Genomic DNA, 24,156 nt, shown 5'->3' with positions numbered 1-24,156 from the left:
ACAGAATGTCTCTAGAGTGACATATGCTTCCATGTTTGGGCCACACTTCTTCCTGTTAGACTGAGTTCTATCTGGCAGAACAGTTAGTGTCAGGATCAAGACTTTCTCTCTTAGGTGGGAAACATTAAATGCATGACTGAAGACTGATGTGACAAAAGAGAAGAGGAGAGATGGGAGAAATAGAATGGTGGTACAAAACAGGAAGCAAGAGAAGCAAGAAAGGGAAAAGGAGGAAGGAAAAGAAAACAAGAAGTGAACGAGGGGATTGAATGGGGATGTGGGAAGTTCGTCTCCACAGGGCCCAGCTTTCTGTGGATACTAAATAGGCAGCCCAGCCCACAGACAAGGCGTGTGTGCGAGGTGTCAGCAGAGAAAACGCCCAACTTCCTTAGCTAGTAGGAGGTTTTCCCCACACTAGGGGATCCTCCTCTTTCTGATACTGAGTTCAGAGCAAAAGGAACTGGTATTTGGGATGATGTGCGAGGGTGAGTCTGCCAACCATTATTATTTCTGGCCAAGTTTGGTGATTTCTAACCCTGCAAGTGTCCAGGGCCAGAAGACTCTTATTTCTGTCCCACCCTCTTTTCTCTGTAATTTTGTCGAGTGCAGTGGGGGGAATGGCTATGGTGTGGAGACATAGATTAGAAAATGTAACCTCACCAGCAAATCATTTCCTGGCTTATTTCTTCTTCACTTTCCCATGACCATTGTCTTTTTTTCCCCACAAGAGCAATCAGGAAGACTAATTGAAGCATACTGATTAATGGAAACTCGTGACTTTGTAAAGAATCAAACCCTGCACTGAAATCTGGAAGAATGCACTTGAATATCTTGTACTTGTTTTCTCCTGTGCTCGTCCCTCTCCTAATACTTAGTGTCATGGCCAGGAGACAGGTTTTGTGGTGGCTGCTTATTGTTCACTGTTTGCCTATGTGTTATATGACAGAAGGGCTCCATGTGTTGTAGCTTGTCCTGGGCTTTCTTTTCAAAGTCTCGTTACCTACTCATATGAGGCTGGGTAACTCCCTCACCTACACTGTTCTCTGTGTGAGGTGGGAGGACCAAAGTGGGGCCTCCAGGAAGCTCCTTCCAACCCCAAATCAATTGTTGACTCAATTTGTGTCCTAACAGTAGGGGTTAAACTTCATGTGAAGGGAAAAGGACTGCACTCAACTAAGGTGCATTTCTACAAGTGGGATGGAAGAGGAGTAAGGGAGTAGTGGTGGGAGCAAGGAGGGAGACCACTTAAAAACCTGTAAGGAACACAGACTGAAAGCTGACCAGTTACCAAAAAGGCTCTTGGTATTTTAGAATAAATGGAGTAAATGAAAAAAAAAAAATCAACATTTAGAAAAATAATGTTCCAGACTAAATCACTTCTAGGAATTAAATCTATGATAGTTCATATATTTCACATATTTATAACTGATTGTTACGAAGTCTTGTGATTGCTAAATCTGAATTTCCAAATTTTCTACTTTAAAATCTGAGGGCTGTATTACTTTTTTCTTCAATTTTGTAATAAGAACAAGTATATAGGGCCGGGGATTTAGCTCAGTGGTTCCGGCACCTGCCTCGCAAGCACAGGTCCCGAGTTCGATCCCTGGTACAAAAAAAAGAACAAGTATATATATTTAAAATAATTACTTGAGAGCTGTTTATGCCAGGTGTAAGAAATTTCTGCTGGGCATGATGGTGCATCCTATCATCCAGGCATTCGGAAGGCTGAGTCAGGAGGACTGTGAGTTTGAGGCCAAGTCTGGACTACATGGTGAGACCCTGCTTTGAAAAACAAAAAATAAAAAATGAAACAAACAAAAAAGAAAATAAATTTCTATCTCTTATGATGAGTGGACATAAGGTCCCCCAAATACAACAATAATAACAAAATAAAGCAGCAATGTTCAAGGGATGGTACAAAGCTTTAGCTATATGTCACACACTTCATCCTCACAAGCAATGACTGTTTGTCCTAATTTTACAGATAAGTAAGCAGAGACCTGTTTTAGAGACCAGGCCCAGAAAGGCTCACTAAGACCCACCCATTCCCTGCTACTGTATGTGTAGAATGCCAGCACGAGAGATAGGTGTGGGCCCTGCTCTCATGAGAGACAGTTTGTGGAGGGATGGAATCTTCACTCACTTTTGCTGAAATGACTCCAAAAATGCAAATCTCATTAGAGGAAAAACAGTCTTTCTTTTAACAAATTGGTCATATTTATTTTTGAAGCTTGGCTCTTAGTTATACCTTAGTTTGGTGGTCTTTTAATTTAAAACAATTATCATTTTGAGAGGCATTTATTTTCTTAATGTTTCACGACCGCTTTGTTGAGACATAATTCAGGTACCAGAAAGTTCATGGTTTAAAAGAGTACACAGTTCAGTGGTTTTCAGGTTATTCAGAGTCATTTGTCCAACACCACTTTCAAATTGCAGAACATTCTCATCACTCTAAAATGGAAAGTTCATACCCATTCGCAATCACTTCCCATTTCATCCTCCTCCTAGTCCCTGGCAACTAAAATTTGTTTTCTGTCTCTAAGGATTTACCTGTTCTGAACATTGTATTTCAATGTGGTCATATACTATATAGCTTTTTGTCTGGCTCCTTTCACGTAGCATAATGTTTTCAAAGTTCATTCTGTGGTAGCACTTGTCAATATTTCATTTATTTTTATTGCCAAATCAATATTCCATTGTATGGATATTTTAAAAAATTTATTCATTAGTTGATAGAAATTTTGATTATTTCAACTTTTGGGCCACTATGAATAATGTTGATATGAACATTCATGTATAAGTTTTTGTGTAGATGTATGATTTGAGCTGTCTTGGGAATATTGCTGGTAACTATGTTTAACTTTTTGAGGAGGTGCCTTCCAAAGTGGCTATACCATTTTACATTCTCAACATAAAAACATGAGAGGTATAATTTCTGTACATCATCACCAACACTTGTTATTGTCCATCCTTTTTTTATATTATATGCATCCTTGGTTATAAAATAGTATTTCAATGTGGTTGCCACTGCATTTTCCTAATAACTAATGATATTGAGAAGGCATTTATTTTTATGATTTAATACTATCTTAGCCAGGCATGGTGCCACACACCTGCAATCCCAGCATTCTGGGAGACTGAGGCAGGAGAATCACAAGTTCAAACCCAGCCTGGACTACTCAGTGATTTAGCAGGACCCTATTTCAAAATTTAAAAATAAAAGAGTTGGAGATGTAGTTTAGTGTGAAGTCTCTGGGTTCAATCTGAGTACCACAAAACACAAATGAACAAACAAATAAATAAAAATAACACTGACCAGAGAAGCATAGTAAAATCACCTGATGAGCCTTTACAAATACTACCTGGGCTTCACATTTTTTTTTTTTAACCTGCCCCAACTCACCCATTTATTTATTTATTTATTTACTTTTTTCCATTAAGTTTATTGGTACATTTTAGGTATAAAATACAGTTACATTCATCATTGGGATCTTGTACCATTACATGAGTATCTTGGTTCTTATCTTTTTCCCTTTCCCCCACCCTCCCTTCACCCCCTCCACCCTTCCCTATTTGCAAAGACTTTGTTTCCATTTTTTTTCATTTTCTCATTTTTTTTCTTTTCCCTTCTTTCCTTTCCCCTACCTCTCCCACTTTCCTACTCCTTTTACTTCTACCTTGCCAATGCTATCCTAATTGTGTCATTTTATTGCCAGACTATTTTGGTTTGGGCCTATGTTTCAAAGTTTAATGAACAGATGAAGAGTAGGCATATCTGCCCTTGTTCCCCACCTTAGGGAGAAAGCATTGTATCTTCTCCATTCATATAAGGCGCTTTTGCTGGAAGTATGGAGTACATGGCTTACCTGTTGAGAAGGTTCACACTCTTAAAGTGGTGACAGGGCTGGGGATTTAGCTCAGTGGTTTTCTGCCTACCTGGCAAGTACAAGGTCCCGAGTTCGATCCCCGGTACCAAAAAAAAGAAAAAGTGGTGAGAATATTTGCCAGAATGATGTATTGATGTCCCCTTCCCAGTACTGGGGATCAAACTCAGGACCTTGTGCTTGCCAGGCAGGCGAGGCTCTACTGAGCTACATCCCTGGCCCTGTATCGGTGCTTTAAATATAATGAAGAACCAATTTAAAATGGCCTTAAACAATAAGGAAAATTATTATTTTACGAAGCAAGGAATTCAGGCTCAGAGAATTACAGAACTGTTGAATGCAGCAGCTCAGTGCTATCATAGAGATCCAGCTTCCTTTGTCTCTTCTCAGTCGCCTCATCACACCCCCGTTTTATATCTAAGCTTTCTTTTTTTTTTGTACCAGGGATTGAACTCGGGTCCTTGCACTTGCGAGGCAGGTGGCAGAACCACTGAGCTAAATCCCTGGCCCTGTATCTAAGCTTCCTACCTTTGCAGGGGCAACCTGGCTGCTGTCCTGAGCAGCCCATCTGGACCCGAAAATGCCCAACTGAAGAGAAACCTTTCCTTGGGAGCCTCATGTCTTTTCTTACATCTCATTGGCCTAGGACTATATTGCAAGCCCAAATCAACCAATCACAGGCAAAAGAAATAGGAATTCCATGTATATCACTTACTTGAAGTCAGATGTATACCTTCCTACAGGGGAAGCAAATGGGAATGCTGCTAATAGAGAGGGGATAAATGGAAGCTAAGCAGGCAACTTACAGTTTCTCTGCTACAGGGTGCAACATTGTGACAATCAAAAATACTAGGCCAAATCTTGAAATTGCTGCTCTTGAGCCACTGACATAACATTCATTTCATATGGTTCAACCTAATAATTTCCAATGCCATTTAGACAGATTGGCCTGAAGGGTGGGGAGAAAATAATATTGGCCTGGAGTTTTAGTTCAATCATGTAATATAGCTCATTAAGTGTGAGTCACTTAAAATGATTGATACAAGTAAATCAGACTCCAGTGAGCAAGAGGAATTTACAGAATACAAGATCTTATCTGATTTCCTTATCTATTTCTTGGCACATCTCAAATGTTAGAAAATATTTCCCCAGTTCCAAGGCCCCAAAATTTGTCCTCATACACATGCTGATGAAGCCTGCATTTTACTTACACAGATTTAACAGTCTGTTGCATTTTAATTTTGACCAATTAAATCACAGAACGCATTATTCTGTTTTCATTAAGAAACATTTAAAGATTTCAAAGAGAAAGTGAAAGATTTCAAGAGAAAGTACCTCCCATTTTAGGAATCTTTTAATTGTGGCAGACTTTGAGAAATCTAAAATATATTAGTATACAGTGATGACAGACACTTTGCAGGCTACACTGTCTTCGTGTTGTACAGATTGATGCACAGAGCATATTTTTTTTCTTTTTTGTTTTTTTTTAAATCCAGGGCCTTGTGCATAATAGGCAAACACCCTACCACTTTGGAAAATGATAACCATTTTCTTTTTTAAGTTTATAGTTTTATTTACTTTAAAGTAGGTGTTATATTAACATAGCATAAAATTAAAAACTACAAATATTATAGTGAAGTCTTCCTCCACAGCTATTCCTCATTCATTCTATTTTTCCAGGAAAATTAATACTAACGGAATAATTTTATGTCAACTCCACCTTTCCATACAAATGGCAGCACACTACACAATACAGTGTTCTGCTCTTTTGCTGTTGTTGTTTTATTTACCTAATAGGTTACTTTGGAGTCCATTCCAAATTGGTAAATAGTGAGCATCCTCATTTATTTTTTCTGGCTGCATAATATTCCAGCCAGTGGAGGTATGATATTTCTTTTTTTTTCTTTAAATTCTTTCATTGGTACATTTTAGGTATACAATACATTTACATTTATCATTGGGTGCTTGTAACTGTACATGATGTATCTTGGTTCTTATTTTTTCCCCATTCCCTGTGCGCTCTTCACCCCTTCCACCCAGGTACGATCTTTCTTTAACCAGTCTCCAACTGATGGATATTTAGATTGTTTTCAACTTTCACTATTATTAACATGCTGTAAAGAATAAGCTTATGCATATATTATTTTGTACATATGCAAGTAAGCCTCTAGAGAAGGATTGCTGCATCGAAGGACTCCCCCAGCTGCCTGTACTGGGCATTGAATACAAGGTCTTGTGCATGCTATAGAAGTGCTCTCCCACTGAGCCACATTCCTGCCCTTCCTATTTTATTTTGAGATGGGGTCTTGTTCATGAAGTTCCCCAGGCTGGTCTTGAACTGCAATCGTCATACCTCAGCCTCCTGAGTAGCTGGGAATACAGGTATGTGCCATTGTACCTCTTTTCTTTTTTCTTTTCTTTTCTTCCTTTCCCACTCCTCCCCTCCCCTCCCCTCTTTTCCTTCTCTTTCTTTCCCTCCCCTCCCCTTCCCTTCTTTTTCTTCTGTGCTGGAGATCAAACCCAGGACCTCACCCATGCTAGGCAAGTGCTCTAGGCTGAGCCCCAAGCCCAGATTCATGCTGGCATAACCTTGATAGACAATGCCAACTTGCCCTGCAGAGAGCTGTAGACTTGCACATGTTCAGCGCAGGGCAGGAGAGCACTAGGTGATTTCCCCACTGTGGCAGTTTTCTAGAAGAGAGGCTGTCAAGTTGCCCTTGGCTTCCATCTGGGGGTGTGGGCAGGACCTGAAAAGGATCTTGCTCCCATTTTTAATGGTACTGAGAAATGCTCATGATATGGTATTAAGGTGACAAAAGAGAGGATACAAATCCAAACTGTTTAAAAATTTTGAGTGTGCAGAGAAACTAATGGACTGGCATAATGAAACACTGACCATATTTAAAGGCTTATACTCTTCTATAATTAGCTGTGGTTTTGATTACAACCAGAAAACAAGACAGAAGGAGCTGCTGTCACCATCCTTGGTTAGAAATCTCATTCTGGCAGACAGCTTGGCAAGGCTCTTGGGTTAAGCCCCCTGTGAAGGGGCCTCTGTGGGGCCTGGGGTCAGGCTGAGCTCCCACTGCTCCCTCAGTGTCTCCTTTACATGGCCTGAAGGACCCCAAGGGGCTGGAGCGGCACCACTGCCCCTCTGCCTAAGATTGCCACAGGAATGCCTTATAAAATTACTCTGGTTTATCAATTTTACAATTTTTATGATGAGGTTTCATCTTGCTTTTCCACTATGGTTTGTTCCTCACTAAGATCTTTACAAATATTCAGAGGACTAGAGGTGTGCTCTGGGGTAGAGGGTGTGCTTAGCCTGCTGGACATTTTAGTTTTCACCCTACCCCCCCCCCCCCCCCGCACTGAAAAAGAAATGCAGATGGCTGTGTGGTTCATACCAGTGCTCCCTGATACTATGGAGCCTGAGGCAGGAGCATCCTTTGAGTCCAGAAGTTCAAGACCAGCCTGGGCAATATAGTGAGACTCTCCAAAAAACCAAAACCAATAAACAGAAAAACCCTGAACACCTAAAGACCCCTCTATCCAGAAAAAGCCCTGCTCTTTTGCTAGAAGTCTTTGGTCCTCAGAGCATTTCTCCAGGGAGGTGTCTAGAGATCCCCTGCCCCTGGCTGGTCCTGCACACACTCAGCATAAACTGATAGCTGTGGCAGTTGCAATTTTCTCCCTACACCCGAGTCCTTTTGTTGACTTGCTCATATTTGGAAAAAGGTAATTTGAGAGTGCTGCTGAATTTAGATGCATTTGGCTAATTTGTTTTTATTATGCATAGAAATATTGGTATAAAAAGGTGTTTCAATTATTTTCTAAGGGAAGGACCTATGTATTCTCTGCAGCCACAAAGCTTTTAAATGGAGTTATTTTTCTCGGCCTATAATCGGTCTCCCTTTTAAGTACCCCAGCAGAAAAGTAAGTTTACTGCTCGAAGCACAATAGGCCTCTTCACTTTTTAGGTTTGGGAGACCTGGGTGACCTAGGAAAGTTAATTAGAAGGTTAACAAAGACGAAGACAGAGTCGAATCCATCGCCTCTCCTTCAGCCAAAGATGCCATCCATTAATTAGGGAAATCTTTACGGTGGCCTTTATAGACTCCATAGAAAATCTGTCCGTGGCGGTCCACAGTTTTGATCAGATTTTCCTCTCCCCCATAATGCTACCCTTAATGGTACGAAAAGCCGAGGGCTGGGGTGGGAGAGGGGAGCGGGGAGGGGTGGGAAGGGTGAGCTCAGCGCCAGTACAGTTAACCAGTCCCGGAGGTGCGGGCTTTGATTCTCAGGCTGCCCGCGTGCTTGGGCCATGATGTAATCCCCATTGAGCAGAGCGGGCGGCGCGGGCGGCGCAGCCACCGCCTGGCAGCCGCGGGAGGCCGGAGTTAACAGCGTCCCCCGAGCAGCCTGCGCCCGGGTCCGGCCGCGTCCCCCAGGCTCTTTCGGCGTTGGGTGGCGCGGGCCTGGGGTGAGGCCCGGCCCTCGCTGCTGCCCTCAGATCTCACGGCTCTGTCGCTCCCCTTGGGTCTTGGACTCCACAGCCGGGCTCGGGGCGGGGCGAAGCCAGCCGGACAGGGCTGGGCCGGTGGGGAAGCTGGTGCGCTGGTGCGCGGCCGGTTGGGTTGCGTAGACGCAGACAGGTCTGAACCTAGAATTTCCAATTTAGGGCTCCAGTTGCATAGTATGTCCATAGGGATGGTGTTAATTGTAAGTATGGAATGCTTGTATTTTTACAATGTGGATTTTCTTTTAACCCTTTAAAAACATCGTAAGGTGCATTCATAATGCCATGCAGCTATTACCACCATTGTAGCATTTTTTCATCTCTCCGAATGACAACTGCATAGGGTGCACTGTGGAACTTATTTTTGAAACTACATCGCAGGATTGGTTCCAAAGTTTTTCAAATTATCAGGGAATTCTATTTAAGGAATTTTCATCTTTTAACGGGTTGGGAGATTCGCACGCAGTATTCTCTCCGTGACCAGTGCCGGAACACTGTGTCGTGGCCCTTATTTACCATGTAAAAATGCCAACGTGCTTTGCCTCCCTGACTGCTCAGAGTGCTACTCGCTGGAGTGCATTGCCATTTTCATTTGACTTCTTTCCCCTCCCTGGCAGAGTGGGAAGAGAAGCTGTCCCCCAGAGAGGAGGCAAATGTCATCTCAGCTCTTAGTGGCACGGAAGAAAGGACCAGACCAGATCAGGCCTTAGTCTCTTTCTGCTTATCTCCCAGCATCCTCCTAGCCCTTTTTCCCCTTCCTCTGCAGGAGGCCCAAAGCTCCAACCAGGGCAGAACACTGGGTGGCAACCACCACGGAAGCCCTGCAGCAGCCCCTGCAGTCAACTGTCTCTCCTTTCCCGGTTGTGGGCACAGCACATGAGGAACAGTAAGTGCACCCAAGTTTCCAGAAGAGAAGCAGTCACTGTCAAAAATCAGCTAAATGATTGTCAGTCCAGTACTTGACTATATAAATTATGAAACATAGCTCTATGTGTCAACATCACCATTCCCATATCCAAAGAAACTGTTTTCTCCCCAAAGCGCTGTGCTTATGACATCACAGTTTTAGTATGTGCATACTCAGCACCTCTTGTTAAATTGCTCAATATGCCTAAGCATTAAAGTTAGGAGTATTTGGAGGCCTCAGTCAATTGAGCTAGGAGACACCCCCTCCCTTTTTAAACAGGCCCACAGGACTGAGGTTTTATTTGAACAGAGACTGTGCTGAAGCACAGAGAGCTCAGCGCACAACCAGGGGCCCTCCTAGACCAGCCCAGGAGTCTCTACTTCCTTTGTGTAGATACTGAGCGTGGAACACAGGACCTCACGCACGCTGAACACACACTCGACCCCTGAGCTACATCCCCAGCAGGGCGGGACTGTTGGAGGTGGCTCTAGGGCTGAGTCACATGAAATGCCTCTGTGTGGCTTCCCTGCTGCACTAACCTTGCTTGCTGAGGTCCCACATCTGCCCCCACCCTGCTGCATCTTAGAATCACCTAAGGGCCTTTTAAAACTCCCAGGATTTGAACTACATCTTGGACCTATTCCATAAGAATTTCTTGGGTGTGGGGCTGGAGCATGATGGAATCCCAGAGGATTCCAGTTTGCACTCATAAAGCTAAAGCACATATAGGATTGAAAGCTGTGGAGGTTAATTTTATGTGTCAGCTTCACTTGGCCCAGATATTCAGTCAAAATATGACTCTTGTGTGTCCCTGTGAGGATGTTTCTGTACGAGATTAGTGTTTGAATCAGTGGACCAGTTCAGCAGATTGCCCTCACACCTGGGGGTGGGCCTTACCCAAGCAGTTGAAGGCTGAAAGGAACAAAGAAGCTGACTGACCGCCCTTGAATAAGAGACTCCTTCTGCCTGACTGCCTTTGACCTGGGACATTTTTTTCCCCAGCCTTTGGATTTAAACTAAAACCTCAGCGCTTCCTGAGTCCTCAGTCTGCTGGCTTCCAGACTGGAGGTCGCCCACCAGCTCATCTGGGTCCAGGTTGCCCACTGCAGATCTTGGCCCTTGTCAGCCTTCAAAACTTTGTGACTCAATTTGTGTTGTGCGCCACCCCCACCCCCCCGCCCCCAACATCCAGATTTTGGTGTGGTGGAATAGAGTGCAGTTGTAACATATACCTAAAAATGTAGAGGCATCTTTGGGACTGGTAAAGGGTAGATACTAGAAGAGTTTTAAAATGCATTCTAGACAAAGTCTAGATTGCTGTGATGGAACTGTTGGTAGAATTGTGGGCTTTAAAGAAAGTTCTGGTGAAGATTCCAAAGAGGAAGGGTAGAAAGAAAGCCTCCATCTTCTCAGAGAATACAAAAATTACAACGGACAAGGATGTTGGCAGAAACATGGGCAGTAAAGGCCATTACAGTGAGAGGCCTTGGGCACAGGTTGTTGGAAAGCAGGTGAAAGAGAGTCCTTGTTCTAAAGTGGCAATGAGCTTGACTGAACTGTGTTCTCATGTTTTGTGGAAAATAGAACTTGCAAGCAATGAAATGGGATATTTAGCAGAGGAGATTTCTAAGCAAAGTGTTGAAGATGAGGATTGGGTCCTCCATACTGCTTATAATAAGATGACAGGAGAGAGATAAATTGAAGAAGAAATTAAGTAAAAAGGAACCAAGTTGAAGATCTGAAAGAACCTCAGTCTATCCCTATTGCAAAAATGGGACAAGGAAGCTCGTTCTGAGAAGCTTCCCTACATGTGGCTAAGTGGCCATTCACTAAGGAGAGTAATGTGGGTGTGTGGCAGGGATCTATCTAGTCAGCCATCTCAGCAGTAGAGACGGGATGACAGCAGCAAAAACATGGCCAGGTGGGGAGAAGTGGGCAGATGAAGGAAGGCTGTGAGCGTGTGAATTATCACTCAAGCCTGAAGAATAACCTGAAGCCAGTTCAGAGGTCCCTAGGGCTCACACTGCCGTCACAAACCTAGAGGCAGCAGTGTGCAGCAGGGGGCCCTGGGAGACCGTCCCAGAGACGCAAGGCTGTTCTCAAGCCTTCCAGCTGCTGGGATTTGCCTTGGTGGGGAGCACTCATTCCCTTTCCTTCTTTTCTGTTTCTCCCTGGGGACAGGGACATGTGTCTACCCTGAGCCTGTACCACGGCTGCACTTTGGGAGCACACCATTTGATGGCACAGGTTTACAACTGGAGAGGAATTTGCCTCAGGGTGAATTGTATTTTGAGTTTCATCTGCAACTGACTTAGATGATAAGGTGAGACTTGGGATTTTAAACTTTAGAGTTGATGCCGGAATGAGTTAAGATTTGGGGACTTTGGGGATGGAATATATGTATTCATAAGCAGGACATGCATTTGGTGAGTGCAGGGCAAGAATGTTGTGGACTACAAGTTCATGTCTGCTCAAGATTCACACTGGAGCCATGGATTTCAAGTTTGAGTACAGCCTGGGTAACTTAGTGACACAGCAAGGGCCTGTCTAAAAATAAAAAATACAAAGGTCCTGGGGATATAACTCAGCACAGAGGCCCTGGGTTCAATCCCCGGTACTGGGAGTGGGGAGAAGTGACTGACTGGATGTGGAGGTTAGTTCTGTGAAGAGGTAAGAAAGGTCAAATAAGGTCTAAGTCAGGGCTTTGGTCCAATAAAGCTGGTGCCCTTAAAAGAAGGAAGGCTACTGAATACTCATATTCTCTCTCTCTCTCTCTCTCTCTCTCTCTCTCTCTCTCTCTCTCTCTTTCCCTCCTTCTGTCTCTCTCCCTCTCTCTTCCCCCTTCTCCTTCTTCCTGTCTCTGCCAGGAATGTTTTCACTAGACACTGACTCCACTGCCGCTTTGATATTGTATATCTGAATCTCCAGAGCTGTGAAAAACTTTCTGTGGTTTAAGCCACCTCATCTATGGCATTCAATATGACACCCCAAGTGGACTAATACAACACTTCACCTTGATGGGCTGGACCAGCTTCCCTGTGGGATACATTACCCTGCACCCCCTCTTCCTTGGACAGGGCTGGGCACCTACCCAAGGGGTTCCCATCATGGGCCCCTGAAACAGTTCTTCCATTAAACCCACAAGTAGAGCTTCCTTTTAGGCTTCTTTTCAATTGTATATTCTCCAGGAATATGGCATGCTAGGGTGATAACTGTAATACCTGCCTGAGAAGCTGATTTTGACAATCATTTTGATGCCAGAGGCACCTTCCAAAAAGGACAGGCCTGGAAGGGCTGAAGCAGGACCTCTCAGAAGCAAAGGAATCCCCATAGCAATGGCAAAAAAGGAGGTTGGAGCCCTGGGGAAACTGAGGCATGCAAGACTAACTTGGCTGGCACTGCAATTTTCCCCAGGACTTGTGATCATGAAAACCTCCCTCCTGTTCCATGCAAATCATCCTGGGGGTGCCCTGTCATAACTGTCCTCACTGGGGCAAGCACACGTGACTGTTAGGGTAAATTATCCTTTCAGACTTACTTAGGTATTGGGGAGGGTGATGGTTTGGGTGGATACAGAGGCAGACAGGGAGTTTCTGGAAGCCACAGTGATTCCCTTCCTTCCTCTGTTGCTGTCTGTCTCTGGCCCTGCAGCTTCTCATGTTTGTTCACCTGGGCAGGTGTGCCCAGCCCTCTGCCCAGCTCTCAGCTCTACAAGGCAGGGATAGGGCTGGTGGGGGGCTTTGCATCATCAAACATCTACCAATGAAACTCATGCTGAAAATTCCTACTCTCATTTCAATAAATGCCAAAACCCCCCACCAAAACCCAAAAAACCCAAAACAAAACCCAAGAAAAGATTTTTTTTGTTTCAAATCCTAAATCATTAGATTCAAATTTGGATTACTGAGTACATTAGGGAGTGAAATGTTCTGACTCATAATGTTTCCTGATAAAATCTTCATGTAAACCAGAAAATGTCTGAGAAACAAACTTGCATCAAAAATGTTTTGTTTTTTTGGTACTGGGGATCAAACTCGGGACCTTGCGCTTGTGAGGCAGGCAACGGAACCACTGAGCTAAATCCCTGGCCCATCAAAAATGTTTTGTAAATGTTTACTTTCTTCTCTTTGTAAATGTAGTGACAATATTTACATTTTCCTGGTGATATGTAAGTCCCAAGTTTAAATGAGTTCTGCTGGGCAAGGTGGCACATACCGATAATTCCAGCACATTAGGAGGCTGAGGCAGGAGGACTGCAAGTTCAAGCCCAGCCTGGGCAACTTAGTGACTTAGTGCAGTCCTGTCTCAAAATAAAAAATAAGGCCCAGGGATTTATCTCAGTGGTGCCACCGCCTGCCTCAAAGGCTCAAGGTTCTGAGTTCCATCCGTGGTACCAAAAAAAAAAAAAAAAAAAAAAGGAAAAGGGCTGGGGATGTAACTCAGTGTGAAGGCCCTTGTTCAATCTCTAGTACCTTAATAGATAGGCAGGTAGATAGAGATAGATAGATAGATAGATAGATAGATAGATAGATGGAGGAAATCACAGGGATGGATGAGCAGTACTGGTTCAAGGTCAGAACTCCCCTCTGCCCAGGTATGTAATGACAGGAGACTCAAGTGCATTGCAGAACCTCTCTGAGCTCTACTTTTCCAATATGATAAGGGGAAATGGAGGTAATCATGCTCGTCTTTTTAGCTCAGGGATAATTACTTTACATTTATATGTGAAGTTAATAAACTGCAAGTTTTGGCTATCATTTTAGTCTTTCGCATCTAGACTTGCCCTATTAATGTTTGGCACATGACTTCCACAGTGTTAATGATCTCCAAGTGGAAGGTATAGGAAATCAGGCTGCATCTATACAGATCCCAACTGTATTTTGAAAAACTCAAGTCAGTTTTTTTATACTAAATACCTCATATGAGCTAGTTCTATTAGCGTCTTTCACAAAGCAAGGTAAAGAAAAATAATCAGGTAAATTGAGGTTTGCTTTACTGTGTTCAGGTTTAACTGAGCTGCTACTGTACAAAAAAGTCATTAATAGCATATTCTTTTAAAAATATATGGGCCAGGGATTTAGCTCAGTGGTTCCGCCACCTGCCTTGCAAGCACAAGGTCCAGAGTTCGATTCTCGGTACCAAAAAAAAAGTATTCAACCATGTTATGGTTTATATCTAGATGTCTCCCCAAAACATTATTCACTCATAAGTTGGGCTTTTGGGAGGTGAGTGGATCAGGGGTGTGTAATAGTGGATTAGTTCACTGATTAGTTCACTGATGGTTTACAGCTAGGGGTGTTGCCTAGGAGGATGTATATCCCTTCTTCTCCCTTGATTGCTCTTCTGCTTCTTGCGTACCATGCCATAGACTGTTTCTCCTCTACATGCCCCTCTGCCATGCAGCCCTGCCTTGCAGCCAGCTGACTATGAACTGAAACCTGTACAAACTGTAAGCCAAATAAACCTTTCCTCCTTTAAAGTTACGAGTGTTGAGTATTTTGTCCCAGGAATGAGAAGTAGCTAAGACAAACCAATATTGCCAAAGGACCCTGGGAGCAAATAGTTGTACAGAAACAAACATGGTTGCTTTCTCACAGAGCTGGCAATCTGGCACTCAAATACATCAAAAAGGCATAGGAAAACTGGGCATGTTGACATACACCTGTAGTCCCAGTTTACTCCAGAGGTTGATGGGGAAATTAGATCCCCACACACAAAGCAACAAATTGAAGAGTTCTATAAGTGTCTTTTTTTTTTTTTTGAGACTGGGACTTGCTGGTATTGCTCAGGTTGGCCTTGAGCTCCTGGGCTCAAGCAACACTCCCACCTCTACCTCCTGGGTAGCTGGGAGTACATGTATGCACCACCAGGCCTTGCTGCAAATGTCACTTTGGACAATAGTATCCAAATGTCATGACCTGCTTACTTCAATTTGAGATAACTAACACTTTAGGGAGCCTATGATGATTTAAAAGCCAGCACTTTGCTGAACACTTTCCATAGTTGGTTTTTAATCCTTGAAACAACTTTGTTTCTTTGGTACTGGGGATTGAACTCAGGACCTTGCACCTGCAAGGCAGGCACAGTGCCACTGAGCTAAATCCTTGGCCCTTCAGTCTGCATAGAAGGAAATTGCAATTTATAGAGGACACAGCCAAGGTTATAATAGGTGGCTACAAATAAACTAAAGCCAGTTCTTTTTTTTTTTTTTTTTTTGGTGCTTGGGATTGAACCCAGGTCCTTGCCATGCTAGGCAAGGGCTCTATCCATGAGCTACATTCCCCACCCCATTTTATCTTATTTTATTTTATTTTATTTTATTTTATTTTATTTTGAGACAGGGTCCTGCTGAGTTGCCCAGGCTGGGTTCAAATGTGTGATTCTCTTGCCTCAGCCTCCTGAGTGGTAGGATATGCTCTTTTCAGAACTGGGAATTTCATTTTCCTGCCCTTTTCCATGATGTGGGGATATGTGCACATGCTTTTCATTATATCAGAGGATGATGCTGAGAGAGGCTGATGTTAACCAAGAAGAACTGTACCAGACACTATTCTAAACTCTTTGTGTAGTGATGCATTTAATCTTCATAAAATGATAAGGAGTTGATCTTATTACTTAATTTTATCGATGAGAAATTGAGACACAGAGAAGTTAAGTAATTTGTCTGAGGAGACATATAGTTGAGGCAGAATTTAGATACAAGTTGCCTGGGTCCAGAGTTTAAAAATTAACATTTCATCCAGGAGAAACACTATTTTCAATATCTATCACAGTTTTCTAAAGTTGGTAAAATAAAAATCACAAGGATAGGAGGAAACCCCTTCTGTATTCACCACCTCCCAACTCCCGTGAGCTAAAGACACAATCCCATCCATAGTCTGTGTGAATATTTCCTTCTAGTGATATACAGTGTGAAACCTATACAACTGTACTCAGCAACCCTGAATTTCATCCACCATGACATAGTACATGGCAGAAAAATGCACCATGCTTACTAAATCTGAACTTTATGCCTCATTTTAGCTTCTGTTTCTAAATGCACATTTCCCATATATGAGAATTCTCTTAAAGGAGTAACAGCTCTCTTGAGGAACTGGAGAAAATGAGAAGCATTTTCCTTACCAGCTCAGGGCAAATGTTAGAAAAGTTAAAAAATTATTTTTAAATTCATCTAAAAAGGTTTTAGAGGGGCTGGGGATTTAGCTCAGTGGTTCTGCTGCCTGGCTCGCAAGTGCAAGGACCCATGTTCGAGCCCCAGTACCAAAAAAAAAAAGAAAAAGGTTTTAGATTTTCACTCCTACCAACTGTCTATTTGGGTAAATTGGACATAGACTCACTGACTGGGCACCAACCTCAGTGGTTCCTCTGGGGCCCAGGGATAGGAAGGAGGTGGCAGGAAGGGTGAGGGCATCAGGCTGGTGGTCCTGACCTCATTCACTAATGTCCTCTTCAAGAGAACTTTCCTTTTTGCATCACCAAGTTACCCCTGAAGATCTCTAAAGTAGCTGGGTATGGCAGTGCACTCCTGTAATTCTAGCACTTTGGGAGGCTGAGGCAGGAGGATCTCAAGGTGGCGCCTACCCTGGGCAGTTTAACAACTCATAGAGATCCTTTAATACAAAATTTAAAAAAGGGCTGGAGATGTAACTCAGTGCAAGGGCCAGCACCTCTCCCCCCCAAAAATCTCCAAAGCAGGCTGATGTCCTCTAACATAAACCTACTTCATGGCTATGAACCATTAAGGGTGCTTGATATTATGTTTCTCTTTTTTTTTTGGTATCGGAGATCGAACTGGGGTCCTTGAGCTTGCGCAGCAGGTGGCGAAACCACTGAGCTAAATCCCTGGCCCCAAGGATGCTTGATATTAATTAAAGTTAACTGTGTAATATATACCTACCAATATCCTACTTTCTTCCCATCTTTACTGCACCACAGGAAAGTTTCCATGGCAATTGTTTTGTATAAGCAAAAACCAAAATTAAATTAAGAGGTCACTTGCCAGTAGCAGAGACAAAATCAGGAAAACATTTTTCTAATTAGAAACTGCAAAGAAATTGAGGCTTGAACATAATAGCAAAATTAGGGTTTGGATGGTGGTATTCTTTCAACCAACTTTTCACAAATATTTCCTGGAACAGGCCCAGGAGTGAGTCCTAATTTAGCCTATTCTCTTTCAGATGGAAGTGAATTCACTTGTTTAGGTTGCTGCCTCACCTTTTCCCCCATGGCGTTTTGAGCTCTGGCCAGCTCTCACTGGGCACACAGTGCTGCTTGCCTGCAGACCATGCAGGGCCCCTCTTCTCCAGGGACCCTCTCCCCACAGAGATCTCCAAGGTGCTTAGTCTTTTCTTCCACAGCTACTGTCATCCCTGCCCCTGAGGCCTCCCTCCAGACCTTTGCTCTCAATCACAGTTACCTCCAGCAAGCTGAGTGATGCCCCTAGTCCTCTTGCTCACCTTGGCTGGGAGGAATGAGGGAGAGCAGATGTGAGAAAACATCTAGGGCCCTTGTCTGTGATTGCTCATGAATGCACTGGCCAATACTAAGGGACTGGAGAATCAAAAGTGAGAATGATCGCTTTGGTAGTTGAGGCTCCATAGACAGCATCAGATTGAAGTGAAGAGTCTCTTAGCATGCAGATGACCCCTTCTCCTTAGGCTACAATTCCCAGCACCCTTGGGTGCCCTCTTCATGTTCAGGGTGTCACCCCAGCAGGTTGGCTAGCTGACTTCATGATTTTACACATACTCACTCCTATGCCTATGGATGTTTAGACAGTCAGTGTCTCTCTTTTCTCCTCCCTCCATGCCATGGTGCTACAATGGAACCCAGAATCTCACACATGCTAGGCAAGTACTCTACTCTCCTTTCTTTTTAATGGAAGGCGTAGAGGTGTTTTTAAAGGAATTTGATTTAAAGATAAAAGCTTAAACCAAGACTTCCTTTCCTCTTTGGGGTTCTTTTTTCTTACCAACTGTCAGGCTAACATGGTCTGCAACATACACCTGCACACATGCATGCATGTGCAAACACACACACACACACACACACACACACATAGCCCTGAAGGCAGCCCCAGCTCTGATACTCACATTTCACCCCTTTGGGAGCCTTCAGCACAGGAGTTCCACAGTCACCAGGCAATAGAGTTTGGGGAGAGGCCAGAGACTGGGGGGCCTATCTCCTCTTGCCAAGAGTGGTTCGTTAGCTTGGTTCTCAGCAGGAGTCAGAGTCTGCATGATTTCTGCCATAGCTTCCCAGAATCTAGTTGTCTTGTATCCAAGTGCAGTCTTCTACATGCAACAGGGAATGTGGGCTTTTTGAATCAGGCTTCTTAGAGAGGAGAGAAGGCAGCTGAGCGTGAAGGGTGTCAGCCGTGGTGGCTTCCCTGGGGGAACATGTGGGACCAAGCTGGGCTCTGAGCCAACTTCAGAAGTGGGTGAGTTCTCGAGGACTCTGCTTGCTTCTGACCAGTTTTTTGTCATTTTAGAGTAGGACCTTCATTACTGGTTTTGCCCTGGTTCTAGGGGATGTGCTAATTTTCATTCATTAATGTATTCCTTCAAAAGAAAGTCATTCTCATAGAAAAAGTTTTAGTTCTCACTGTCAACTGCTACAATTGAGTAGCATCATTCCCAGCTTATTGATGAAGAAAATCAAAGATTAAGCATGGCTAAATAATTTGTTCTCCAAGGTAAAGGGAAGCCACTAGGACTGGCAAGGGCAAGAAGTGTCTGCCTTCCTGATTAATTTTAAGTTCTTTTGCTTGGACTCTGTTCTCCAATGGGCAAGTGGTACTGAATCCCCAGCATGGAACCATTTCAGTCAGGTACTATTCACAGTGACTTGGTCCCTGCTGTCTTGGCTCTTACAGCCTGGTTTGCCACAGGAAGGGATGAGGCGGGGCTGAGTGGTATGAGTTTTAATGACTCATTGGTTCAAGAAATATTTCTTAAGCATTATGTGTAGACACTGGGAAAAGGAGAACAGATAGAGAAATAGTTGCAGCCTCCATTCTTTATAAGTTCAGTCTTGCAAGGGATCTCACTATTCAAAACATACAGTGGCTCCCTATTGCATCTGGGGTAGGATCCAAAGTCCTTGCATAGCCCACAAGGCTGCTGGAATCTTTGCCTTCTCTCCAGCTTAGCTCCAGCAACCCCGGGCTTCTTCATTCAGTTCCTCCATCAGGCTGCACTTCATTCCTCCCTTAGGCTCTTTGCACCCCTGGGATGGCTTCACACAAATGTCATTTGAACAGCTTCTTGAAAAATGAATAGATTTCTGTAGCTGAGTGTGGTGGCACAGGCCTACAATCCCAGGACTTTGTGGGGAGCTGAAGGAGGAAGATTGCAAATATGAGCCCCCAGCCTGGGCAGATTACATTCTGTCTCTAAATTACAAAAATAAATACATATATAAATAAAAATAAAAAGATCTGAGAGTGTAGACAGGAAGGTGGTGGAGGAGTTTAGGAATGGGGACACACTGATTTGCAGTAGCCGGGGAAGTGTCACAGAAAAGGCAAAACTGACTTTCCCTACTCTGATAGCAGAGCTGGGCTGGGAGGGCTGGAGGGGGCAAAGGGTGGCAGGCTGAGAGCACAGAGGCTGAAGGAGCACAGAAGCAAAGCTGTGGGAGCCCAGGTTCCCTGAGGATCCTGAGGGACTGAGAGATTGGAGGACGGAGGACAGAACATTTGATCTCCAGTTGCAGCCCAGTGACTTGCTTGGTAACTGGGGTCTGGTCACTTCTCTTCTCTGGGCCTCAGAATTTGTAAGGAAGTTGAAGTAGTTATCTCTCTTTCCTTTCTAGGCAAAATGTGCTCCTTGAGGTTCAGGTGATGACTGACAGGTGCAGACCTCTGCATGGAGGTGAGGAGGAACTTCCAGGAGGACAGAGAGAGCCTGGTCAGAGCTGGCATGAGGCCTCTGCAGTACCTGTGTGGGAAGATCCGAGGCTGAAGGGAAAGCCAGGGCTGAGGGGACAGAAGTGGGGGCAGCTGGTGCCATGACCCATCAGTGTCCCATGGACTATCCCAAGGCAACTGACTTCTCCTTACTATCTCCTATCTGATCTCAAGTCCTAAATTGTGGAGAACCAGGCCCTCAGAGAGGCTGCTGTGGCCGGTAAAACAGGGGCTAGGCTGGCTGCTTTCAAAGAGGAGGGCGGCGGGGATATGAAGAGCTAAAGAAGCTTTTGGACTGTCCCAGAGACAGAACAAGCCCCTCACACAGGTTTTTTCTTTAGTGACCCCATTCCGCCCCATGGATGTCACTTTTTTTTTTTCTTTTTTCTTTTCCTTGTTCCTTTTCTTTTTCGGCGCTTTCTGGGAGGGGGAGCAAAGCGAGGGAGGTGGGAAGAGACTTTTTTTCACATGAGTCCTCAGAATTACAGTTCACAAACTATTCAGTAAACTGACCGGCCTCAACCTCCCCTTCAACGGCCTAATCTAAGGGGTGGATCTATGTGTTTTGTTGCTTGTCAGAAACAATCGCGGCGCGGCCCATTACATTTACAGCACGTCGCCCTTTAATTGGTGTAACACGCTGAGGCCTGAAAGGAGGAGAGGCCCACAAAGGCGCCGTGAATGAGCCTTGACTCACACAAAAACACTCTGCAGAAGTTCAGAGCCGGCCACTAACAAGGAGGTAGGGAGTTAGTTTGAAAAGGGGGTGAAGTTCAGAAATGTGTCACCTTGAGGAGCGTCCCATCAAAGCAATGGTCGCATTGACAAGCTGCAAAGAAAAAAAGTTAAACCTTCAGCGACATGGACTTGCCTGCAGATGTATTCTTCCACTTGAGGAGGGGCAAGGAGAGAGCCGTCTTTCTTTCTCTTCTCCTTTGCCCGCCCTGTGCTCTCTGCTCCCCTTATTTACTTCAGAGAGCCTTCAAAAAGTCGGAGCCCAAAAGATTTACCTTCTACTCTCCTGCTAAAATACACTATTTAAGAACAAACATATTTAAAAACCAGGCAGAACGAGGCTGGTTTAGGCTGCCGCGGCTGATTTCTGCCTCTGTGGGAACCGAGATTATCCTGCCCTCCTGTCTCCCACCTCCCCCACGTTCCAGGGCCGTTCCCTGCTCCTGGGCTGCGTGTTGCGACCTAGGCCCGTGCACAGGAGACCCTGAAGAAGCTGCACCCGAGCGCAATGAAGACGAGGGTAAGCGCGCCATGTGGACGCCTTTGCATCAGGTGAGTCCTAAGTGCGCACGTCCCACGCCTCACCAGGGGGAGTCCCTGTTTCCGTCCTCTGGCTGAGTGCCTGCAGGAAAGGCCCCGCCCTGGCAGAGCGGGGGTTTCCGCGCTTCAGTTACAGAATTGGGCATCCCTAAAAGAAAAAATGAGCGTGCAAGGGCCACGATTGAAGGTGGGGGAGTAGTTGGCACTTTCCATTCCCCTTTCCTCCAGGGGGGTGGGCTCGCCCCGTCACCTCTCACCCCCTTCTCGTTTAGGATGCCAGGAATTCGCCCACTCTCGGTGGAGGCCACAAGGCCGGCCTCGCTAGGCCCCCTCTCTGCTGCCCAACCCTCGCCTGCCTTCCTTCGAGGGGGCTACCGAGTCTCCCGCGCCAGGGTGGACACCTCCACTCCCCCTTGCCCCCGGGGACGCACCGAGCGCCTGCACCCTCCTCGGCTCGCCCCCTCCCGGCCTTTGTGTGGTGCGGGACCCCGGCCCGCCGCCCCTGTGAACCGCCTGCCCCGCGCGGAGGCGGGGGCACTTTTCAATGCCTCGCCGCAGCTCCCTCCAGATTTGTAATCCGCCAAAAAGCCGCTGATTGCTGCAATCGTTACTTTTCATTAAAAAAACTTAGAAGCAATTTGGGAGAACTCTTCTCAATGAATACATTTACCCCCGAACGGTCTTTATTCTCCGCCTCCACTTGATGAGTTTCTGTGGCACGAATCCGTTCTTACAGGCACAGAATGGGCAATCCCTTGATCCCCGTCAATTGTCATCCCGAGTCGGGGCCACTTTGACCGCCAATAGCGGGGAAGTCAGAGCTAATCCTCAGAAGGAATCACGGGAAAAGAAAAGCAACAATAACCAAGTCAAGCGTAAAAAATGAAAGAGAAATCTCTATTATCACTCACTACATTTCCCAGCTATGTACTGAAAAAATCAGCTCGCTTGTCATTCGAGTCAGACACCCGCACAAGAATATGGGGTCGTGGTGGGTTGGTAGACTCACACGACGTAAGGAGCGATGTTTGAGAGCGAAGGGCCCCTCTTCTGCCTCTGCCAAATCCCCCTCGCATCCGCCATAACCATTAAATACAGACTGACTTTATTCTGTGGGGAGGCCCGGGGGTGTGTGGGGAGGGAGCCCCAGCTGTGCACCGACACACACAAATCCCCTGGGGAGGGAGGGGGCGGGCGCGGACTATCGGGAATCGCCCCCTCCCCTCTGCCAGGCGGTGCGGGCCTCGAACCACGCCTGGGTCCCCGCAAGGCCAACGCCTAGCGCAGGAAGCCGCCGCTGGGCGCCGGGGCGGGACCGGGCACCGCGAGACCCTCGAGTGTGCAAACACTGCCACTTTCCACGCTGACGCCTACGATTATCTGACCCAGGCCGCTATCCCTGTCTGCCGCAGCCCAGTGAGGGGCAAGTTCGTTCTCCAGAGGCCGGCGTCAAGCGGGGCACCGGGGCCCAGTCCAGGCTTGGCACCGGGGTCTCCGGGCGGTGTCGCCCCCGGCTGCGCCACCCTCTTTCCCTTCCTCTCCGAGGACCTGAAGCCCAGGCCGACTGTCTCCTGCCTTTCCGGGCCCATTTCTCTCGTTACGCTAAAAGGCCCACCTTGGGGTGCCTGTGTGGTTACTTTCATTTTCCCCTCGGTGGGTCGAGGAACCTCCCCGGCCCAAAGGTGAAGCTACTTTTCCGGCTGCCCCAGGTGGCTCAGGGCCATGTGTGGCAGAGGGCGTTTTCCTTCCTTTCAGGCTCCCGCCAGGTCCCCTCAGGCGCTTCGGGGTGCTCGGGCCCCGCCCAGATCCCACCTCACCCTGCACCCGCAGGGTGAGGCCTGCTGGCTTTCTGCCTCTGAGGAACCTCTTAGGCCTGTCACCCTCCCGCCCACTTCGAGCCACAGCCACAGCGGCACACCATATCGAAAGTGTATACATCACATACACGACATCCCATTTACACCAACCTTCACACACGTGTGTGCACATGCAGAGAAAACACCGTACAAGCTTATGAAACATTCACACTTCACCCGCACGCAAATGCACACCCACACATTTCTGCACACACAGGCTCACGTCCTGCACATGCCCGCGCTACCAGGGCACAAACACATGCCCTTGGGTGCCCATGGACTGGCTCTGCCCAGAATGGCAGACAGACAGAGGGGACTAGCGGGAGTCACTTGGGTGGTGGTCACAGACTCAGGACCTGGGACCTTGAGCTTCCTTTGGGGCCTGGGCTGCTCGCACACCCTTCACTAAGAAGGCGCTGCACGGAGCTCGCCTCCCAGGGCCTTGACGATCAAACCAGACGGAAGCCCAAGGTGGACCAGGCGGTGGGATCCGCTCAGTGAGACGCCAACACTTGCCCACGTGCCCCCTAGGGGATGCATAGGACACTCTCCAGTGGGGTGGGGTGGGCAGGGAAAGAGGGGGTGTGACCCCAGTGACCCCCATCCCTGCACAGGTTGGGAACTCAGCCAAGAAGGATGGGGAGGGCGAGTGTGATAATTGCCATCTACAAAGCCAGTGAGAGCTTTCAGTCCTGCCCCAGATTTACATAAACGGAATCTAGCTTGGTCCACAGTCTGGAAAGGGTGCTTGCAGAGAGGGCGACATTCTGCAATCCTAATTAGTGATTTTTGTCCCCTTGTTACTG

General features: G+C 46.0%; 1 protein-coding gene across 2 annotated transcripts in view; it reads left to right on the top strand.

The window, feature by feature from the left end:
- Positions 1-22,131, top strand: part of LOC106007628 (uncharacterized) — a 45,403-nt gene extending 23,272 nt beyond the window's left edge. The window contains exons 3-7 of one of the 2 annotated variants that reach the window (XM_087208650.1): positions 9,170-9,289; positions 11,492-11,633; positions 20,126-20,184; positions 21,383-21,506; positions 21,767-22,131. In XM_087208650.1, the coding sequence (XP_087064776.1) occupies positions 21,463-21,506; positions 21,767-22,070 (348 nt within the window). In that variant the 5' untranslated portion in view covers positions 9,170-9,289; positions 11,492-11,633; positions 20,126-20,184; positions 21,383-21,462 and the 3' untranslated portion in view covers positions 22,071-22,131. Of the gene's footprint in view, positions 1-9,169; positions 9,290-11,491; positions 11,634-20,125; positions 20,962-21,382; positions 21,507-21,766 lie in introns of both variants that reach the window. The other variant, XM_087208649.1, reaches the window with a different exon arrangement.
- Positions 22,132-24,156: the final 2,025 nt, after the last annotated feature.

Source organism: Heterocephalus glaber, unplaced genomic scaffold, assembly GCF_053883595.1.
Source record: "Heterocephalus glaber isolate CG9 unplaced genomic scaffold, H.glaber_assembly_v1.0 deba00000942, whole genome shotgun sequence".
Lineage (NCBI taxonomy): Eukaryota > Metazoa > Chordata > Mammalia > Rodentia > Bathyergidae > Heterocephalus > Heterocephalus glaber.
Note: the sequence above shows the minus strand (reverse complement) of the source record. Positions and strands in the feature narration are given on the sequence as shown.